Source organism: Rhynchophorus ferrugineus, unplaced genomic scaffold (assembly GCF_030347505.1).
Source record: "Rhynchophorus ferrugineus isolate W39M unplaced genomic scaffold, kcgeb_rfMv2 rfM11, whole genome shotgun sequence".
In the NCBI taxonomy this organism is placed as follows: Eukaryota; Metazoa; Arthropoda; class Insecta; order Coleoptera; family Curculionidae; genus Rhynchophorus; species Rhynchophorus ferrugineus.
Genome location: NW_027472590.1, coordinates 18663412 through 18672236, shown reverse-complemented (window position 1 = coordinate 18672236; position 8825 = coordinate 18663412). Strand labels below are relative to the sequence as shown.

General features: G+C 32.0%; 1 protein-coding gene across 1 annotated transcript; it reads right to left on the bottom strand.

Moving 5' to 3' along the window:
* Nucleotides 1-6692: 6692 nt before the first annotated feature.
* Nucleotides 6693-8244, bottom strand: LOC143204684 (uncharacterized). Its single transcript, XM_076417398.1, has 2 exons — nt 7775-8244; nt 6693-7672 (listed from the first exon to the last, which is right to left on the bottom strand). The coding sequence occupies exons 1-2, from the start codon at nt 8187-8189 to the stop codon at nt 6807-6809; spliced, it is 1281 nt and encodes a 426-aa protein (XP_076273513.1). The 5' UTR covers nt 8190-8244; the 3' UTR covers nt 6693-6806.
* Between the last annotated feature and the right edge of the window lie 581 nt (nt 8245-8825).

Genomic DNA, 8825 nt, shown 5'->3' with positions numbered 1-8825 from the left:
GTTTGTGCATTGGTTCATACATCTAAAACGCATATCTATTAATGATATTCATATTTGTATTCTTTATATAAAAACTTACGTCACCAACGTTAAATGCTGATTATACACGTAAGCTAGATGTATAGTGATATTCTTATGATACTCTTTGTTCATAATTCTATTTGCGCTTGAGCTATGATATTCTTCAATTATAGTGATGAAATTGTCGAGCTACAAACACCAATATGAATAATTTAAATTTTAAAGATATTTTTTGATCCTACTTTGAAAAGAAATCCATAAATAACAGCAGGAATAATCTGTAACAAAAATATTGATATAACCATAGCTATTTGAAACCAACAGATGTGAAGAAATATAACTGGATAACTGAACAGCTCAGGATAATGTTTGGACATATAAAAAATTATTGGTGTTTTCATTTTTCCATCTAGAAACCAGTGAGTTAAAAGTTAATTAAATAGGAATTTAAAACAATAAAAGTATAAATTTACTTACCGCCAATGTGCCATGTCAAATTGCCAATGAAGGTGATAGTATAAATAAAAAGAATACATCCATCAATTATTTTACCGTGAAACATAAATTCCATACTTCGTTTCGTTATTTTTGTCTCTGGTATTTCAATACTTCTTAGTGAATTATAGGAAGATTCGATAATTTTATGGCATACCAAAATTATTACTAATGTAAATAGAAGCTAAAAAGTTAAAATATACATAAAATCACCTAATTGCATTAGATACTTGCATGTATCTTGGTCGGCGATATCTAATGATGATAATTATACTATAATTATATATTAATTTATTATAATATATTATTATTAATTGTGTTAAGCAATATTTCTCTTCATAGAGTAATAGTTGTTCTTTTAATTATTATTGGGTTCTTCAGGGTAAGGAGTCATGTATACTAGCCACAAAACATTCAAAATTATTTATATTTCAATATTATTTCAAAATATTATTTTTGTTATTTGAGGTGAAGAAATCTGCTGACGAAGACCATCAAATATTTTTAGAAACTTATGGTGATGTTCATGTCCATCATAGTATAAATTAAGTGGTGATTTTGATACCTATGGCAATTTATCCAAAAAATTCAGGAAGGACACATTACAAGAAATATTGGACGAAATCTAGCTCAAACTCTCAAAGAGATTTCAGAGAGTTTACGAATCAATATTTCCAGATGTTTGCAAATGATATAAAAGATTCAAAAGTGCCTGTGTAAAAAGTCATGGGTTAATTCAAGACAGCTATCCACATCGATGGCGAACTGGAATATTCATAACTATAAAGCCTTCCTGTGCACATAGTGAAATTAGTAATACAGAAATCAGTGATCTATAAGCTACCAAGACCGACTAAAACCGTTACTTTCGATATCTGTCGATGTCAATTAGACAAAACGAGAGACCTGTTGCTGCAATATAGAAAAAAAAAGTGACAAGCCAAAGCCATACTATCACATTACAACAGGTTGAAAGAGTTCTGAAAGATACGCTGTTGAAACTCGAAGTTCTGCAACACCCAGCGTCCTCGCCAAACGTAGAGCCTTCTGATTACCACTCACTCCGCTTGATGCCAGCATGACTTCGCTAGTACATTTTCAAAGAGAAAACTTAATCAAAAGACACGCAAGTATCCAACACACTAATTAAAAAGGTACATACGCAATAACCAAATATTATTGCAGGGATAAATGGTCTTAAGTTAACGAAAGTTGAACACATAAAAGCTTCAATAATCATTCTAGTAACCGTAATTATCACTGCAATTTTTACAATCCATATCCGGTACACAACAGAAGAAAACACAAATTCTGAAAGGGGTGATATTTTCATCTTGTTCTTGCAGTTATTACTTATTATTTTACTGGCCGAAATCACTCTTAATGACTGCTTTTATACTATCTCTTAAACGTAATTTTTATTTTTATTTAATTACCTAAAGCTAGCTTGTACTACCGATTTGCCATTCTGTTAGTATTCCAGAGTAAATATTTGTTATAATATATTTATATGGCTGATATAATATTTCTTTGAAAACATCAGATTAAAGACCAACATTAACACAAATTAAAAATTAATCAGGAAAAGGTATATAAGAGTGTTTGTATTTATTATTTATTACTGTTTGTATTTATTGCTGTTAGAGTAATTATTGCTACTTACTGTTTTTCAGTTTAAATATTAATAGAGTACTAAATTCTAGTTTCTAGCAAGAGGTAATAATATTAAACTGCATTAATTTGTCTTTAAATTCATTTAATTAAGATAAAGATTAAGAATTTTACACTAACGAATAACAAGACTGCACGCAATACAATGCCAAATTAGACTGATTTGCTTTGTGGCCTACTGCCGTATATATATTACTTGGTCAGCATAATATTCAAGGTTATACATTTATTGCGCTGACCGGGAATTAACGACCATATAACTCCTCCCTCCTCAAATCTGAGAAAATGGGGTAGCATATTCGAGGGTACAGAGGTCTATGCTCACTTTACAATTTTTGATTTTTAAAATACTTAATATATCCTATTGCTATCTGTATACATGTCTCTTGATAAAACTACATTTAATCACTGCATTCTCCTTAATACATTTGCCATATCTGTAAAACCGTTAGTGTTATTTCTCTCCTCGTACATGTTAACCAAATGTTCATGTATATTCCAAACAACACACATGCTCATAAAGCTTTCACACTCTATAATACAATTCCCTACAGCTAAAATATATTAATTGTATAATGACCTTTAATGATTTCCTCTTTCATCATCCTGTCTTGGTAATCGTCAGCATTGAATCATAAACCAACATTCATAAGGTTTTATTCAATCATTCTCACTTTCAGAAACACTAATCAAGTGAATAACTAAGCTGGTTATTTCCAATCTATCAAAAACTTGCTCAAGATTCTACCATTTGTCAATTTCTTCTTAAATGTGTCTGATCGAGCTCACACAAACCGAAGATGCTATTTTCAACAATGCCTCTTTCCATAAATCCAGACAGTTCTGATTTAAATATCCTCCTCGACCTGAAGATCTATTGCAATAATTTTTTGCAATTGGATTAAAAATGCGATGATAGGAAGGAAGACGTAATACTCAGTAACATAACATTCAGTAATGTGATCTACTATGTATCTTTTCTCAGGCTTATTTTTAAAAAAGTAGATTACATAAAATGCAATTAAATATTTCATTTATATTTATCAAGTAACACCATGAAGAACTATATATACTTATATAGAATACAATTTTTAAAAACATATAACAAAATCAAGGAAGAGATGTATCAATTTATATATATTGTTCATTGGGTTACTCATTCCAAGATGATAATAAATATTTTAAAGAAAACGAAAGCTGATGGAAAAACGCAAATGTTGGAATAATTATTTATTAGGTTTTGTAAATCATAACCTTTATTCATTGCTGACAATATATATATATATATATATATATATATATATATATATATATATATATATATATATATATATTCTACATTCAATAGATGAGTAATTACACTTTAAGGGGTTTAAAGCTCTGGCATATGCGATTGGAACATCACTGCCTATGGTTCCTTGGGAAAGGACAGCACCAATAGCATAACTAAATGCGTCGGTCGTTAAGATAAATGATTTGTTGAAGTCAGGATGTAATATTCGACAAGTACAAGGAATGACTTGATTTCTTTTTTGGATCTGAGGAAGTTTAAAAGTTGTAATAGCTTCAACTTTGTTTGGACTGGGTTTGATACGGTTAGGGGTTATTATATAACCGAGGAATTCTACTGTTTTCTTTAGGAACTCAGATTTGTCTAACGGTATTTTATGGTTGAATAAAATCTGTCAATTTGGTTAGTAAAACATTCTACTTTATTTGGAGTTCCGTCAAAGTTCTTTAGTAACTGGACAGTGGATCTGAAGAAGTCCGTGTCTTCTTTTTCTTTGTTATCTGTTTCGAAAAAAATTACTAAACTGCGACGAATTTCTTCAGTGAATCTAACGTATTATTCTTCATTTCGTAAGCGATGTTATTCACGTTACCCGCAGTAATATTTAGCACGTCAGCAACTTATATTATTATACTTTATTATATAACTTATATTATATTATTAAATATCATCAATAACTTCCTCTCTAACCGAATTTACCGGCAAAAGAGGGCCTCCGGTATCTCATTCCTTTTCGAAATAACCTGTTAAAGTCGCAATCAATTTGTGACCCTGAATATCTATTGTTTTCGGCATTTTCAAACAAAGTAATATGGTATATAACGGAGCAACTTAAAATTTATCAAAATAAAGGGCTAAACTAATGTGTGTCGGTTTATGACCTGTAATAATTATAACTAATATTTTGAATAATTTAGCGTAAATCTGACAACCGGACGGTGACCAGCTGTCAGACATATGCAAAATTCTTGAAAACAATAGTGATAAGAGTTTTTAACTCTTACCTATAAATTATTGCGTCTTTATAATTAACTGTAGTTTTTAGATGTACTATAATGTTAAAATAAATTATATTTCATAATATTTTTGTTCAATTATTTTATTTGGATTAGAATTTTTTTGTATGTCGAAGCGAAACTGAATTAAAACTCAGAGTTGATGTAGCAACCTTGTAATGTTTTAACGTCACAAATATTTACGACGCATTACTAAAAAAACTTTGATACTATACATAGAAAAAATAGAAATTTCACGGTATAGGCGGAGGCCCCAAGGCATTTCCTTGGGAAAATATTTTGTTTAGTTCAATCAAGTGTAGCGCTGCGATCGCAAATTGTGATTGGCTAGTTTAAATTCCTGGTGCCGCCACTAACATGAAATGTGATTGGTCGATCAAATTGTGTGAAATCAGCATTTTCTATGGGCGTCCATTTTTATGTTTGTTGTTTATAGGTTATGGTTTTTGTTTAGATCACGAAATTTTCGTTTTACGTTGTGCATATTTTCTGTTTTACATTAATTATTATGGAGTAACTAGCTGACCCGACAGACTTCGTCCTGTCAAAAAGATTTGTAATGTGGCAGTTTTTGTGCCTACGTATTTTAAAAAATTCTCCTGAACAGAACCATCACCCTGGTGATAGGGCGTTGTGAATAAAAAATAATTAAATAAAACATATATAAGGATTGAAAAGTAAGTAATCGCTTTATTGTTAATCATGTGAATCATAATTATTATTATTATTATCATTATAATAATAATATATCATATCACATATATCAGACGAAAATCTCCTGCTAATAAAATCATTGCACCACCAAATCGGTTATTATTGCTACGTAGATCTTTTAAGGTTCTGTCTAAAGCCTCCAAAGATTTTTTATGTGCCATCGTGCATTCATCCCAAACAATCAATTTACATTGCTGCAAAACCTTTGCCATTGCAGAGTTCTTCGAAACGTTGCAGGTTGGAGTTTCATTGCTTTGCATATTTAATGGCAATTTTAGTGCTGAATGGGCTGTTCGACCACCTTCAAGCAAAGTTGCTGCGATTCCCGACGAAGCGAGTGCAAGTGCAATTTTATTTTGTGAGCGAATTGTTGCTAATATTAATGAAATAAAAAAAGTTTTTCCTGTACCACCAGGTGCATCTAAGAAATAAATCCCTCCAGTTTCATCATTTGTTACTTTCATAAGAGTTTCAAATACATACTTCTGTTGTTCATTTAACAGTGGAAGATTTGTTTGAATTTATTCTTTCAAAGCGTTGAGATCATACAGTCTTTCTCGATGCAACTCTTGGTTAAAAGCGTCATGCATTGGACGATTGGGCGCGGTCAGGCCTAATTGAATTAATAGTTTGTTTGACATTATCAAGCACATGTCCTCAATTGAAATCAATGCTTCATTGTAAATTTCTTCACTGATTTGTATATTTGGATTTCCCATTCTATTCCGTATTTGATACAAAATATCATCACACATATAATCTTTGTACTTGATCCACAAATCAATTGGGTTTGATGGGAAGCATGTAGATATGATTATAGAAAACAATGTTCGTATTTGATGAGTGTGTGATGATATTACAGCATCATTGAGAGTTTGATCCCAATGAGCGTCATTTTCAAGCAATTGCAAACGTTGACAGGCTTCTCTGTAGGATCCACACAATTCACCATCAACAGTTCGTAACTATTAGAATGATGTTGGGCCACGTACATTGACTAATAGCAGTCGTAAATAAAAACATTCATCATTGCTTGGATGTACTGAATAAATCCGGCCAATCGCATCGGTGGAATATACATCTGTATATCCTGGAACTGGTTTTCCTTGTTTCCGTCGTATAAATCTCCTTGAGGATTGATTCCAGGTATAATATTTTGGCATTTCAGAATATAGCAATGTTTGTGCGAAATCATCGTTTTGGCATGTCTCAAAAAAACTGGTTAATGTAGTAGATGGTGGCTGAGCAGCTCTTTGTACTGCGTTCTGTGCTGTAAAATACACTCTTTGTCCATTTTCTAAATGCACAGCTAAGTGAACAACAGAAGGGTGTCTCTCATGAATAGGAAAAGAAAATATTCGCCAAACTGCTTCATTACTACTGACATAGCGGCCCATTTGGTATTGGGTAACTTCATCATTAGAATTCTCTGCACCAATTCCAATCACAGCCATATCACTCCCTTTGGTTACATATTTGCAAATGTATTTAATCGATTTCACTGAATGGCAAGATTCAACGTTGATGTGTGCTTTGAATGTCTTTGATAAAATGGGTGAATATGGAACAATCCAACGATTATCTATTTCAATATCTTGTTAATTTAATTTGACAATTGTTGATTTTCCATTGTCTGCTGTCGATCTGCGACGATACAATGGATAACCGTCATTACCAGTAATTGTTTCCGATATTAATGTCCGTGGATATCGTTTTGAACATTTACCATCCATCATACACGGTGAATTTTGATTAAGAGTTCCACAGGGACCATGTATCATGTTTTTGATAACTACCTCATGCAATCCAGGATCTACTTGTACATTAGGGATTTCAGCTGATATCACTGCATCAACTTCATTTGGCCTTATCTTTTCAACCAACCAAATCAAAATGTGTGCATGTGGCAATCCTCGTTTCTGCCACTCCACAGAATACATCCAGCAGCGTGTCTCACCAAACACATTATGTTTTACGATGAAATTCATTAAAGATTTCAACTTTTGTCTAAAGACTCTGGCTGTAATATCATGACGATCAATGGATGATTTCCCAGGTAATAACTCCTGCTTAATTTCTATCCATTGCGGATTGAATGTAAATGTGATGAACAAATCTGCTGTACCATAATGACGAACATACGACATGGCATCTTGAGCATATTCGTGCATATGCCGAGGGCTTCCGATGTATGTTGCTGGAAGAATAGTCATCCGACCGACATTCTGTGCATTTCCATCAGTATTAATCGCATCTCGAAGGTGAATATACTCTTCAGATCGGAGTTTGGTTTGATTCAACCTGATGAATGTTAATCTCTCCGTTTCAATTTTAACATACATGTCATCAACATATTTGTGATATAATCGCCGACATTTCAATATGTGATTATCTGCATTTTCCCGAATCATTAGGCGGTATGAATAATAGTTCATTGAACTGACTTTTTTGTTGGTTTCAGAACCTGTAAACAGATTTTGTTTTAATAACATTCAAATATAAAATTAAAATACATAATATAGTGACTGAGATATTATCGCCATAGCTAAACTAATATTTTAGTTACCTGTAATGGGATTTATCATTTTTATTGATAAATCGTAGCCATCTTCACCTTGCCAAAATATAATGGGATATTGCAGTGCATCATATGAGCGGTGTGTTTCCTTTATAGGTTGTAATTGAAAATTCCGACGATGTAAAACAATATCACGGGATTCCAAGTTTTCTCCAACTACAACGATAGCAACTTCATCAATAGTTGGTGCATTAAAACGTCTTGTATGTTGACCTGCAGGTGTTTTATCAGCTCTGATTACAATTTTGTGATTATCGGATGGCATCAGATCCAGGGCAGTTTTAAACAATATAATCAATTGATTGTGTTGATGAAATAAAGTTTGTAATTGTTCTACAATAGACCTTTTTACTAAATTGTTATGTGCACAACGCAGATCAATTTCTTGTGGTGAATTGCCCATAAAATAAATTTGCAGGAATTTGTTGTCGCTATCTGACACTGGTAACAGTGAACCTGCTCTGTGATATATTTGCCCTTGTATCTGTAAATAAAAAAAATATTATGGTGTGGTATAAATTAATGGATTGTCAATGATCAAACTTAAATAATATTTGATCTTAAAAAGTATATATTTAGTTTTAACTAATATCTATCAAATATAAAATATAATAAAAGGGTCACTGAAACTGAATCACCATATAATATGATGACTAAGTGATATATTTCGTAATGATTAAGAAATTGAAGATTAGTAACACATCTTAACTTTGGTGACAGAAAATTTTGTTCGCTAAAATAATTATGAGTAACTGCTATAATACATACCTTGAAAGTTGGCATAAAATTTTCCCGAACTGCATTTGTTGCCCCAAATGAAGTCATTTGAAAGCAATTGTTATATTGTTGAATATGTGTCAAAAAGTGTATAGAATCTGTTCCTATTCCTGAAACCAATGAGTACAATGGTTCTGGTGGTGGATCCAATTGTATCAATTTCACTTTACCATTTGCGCAACACAATCCATTGGCTTCGTTTTTGTATTTTAATGCCTTACAGTGTGAGCAAACCAAGTTCATAGAACCAATAACAACACAT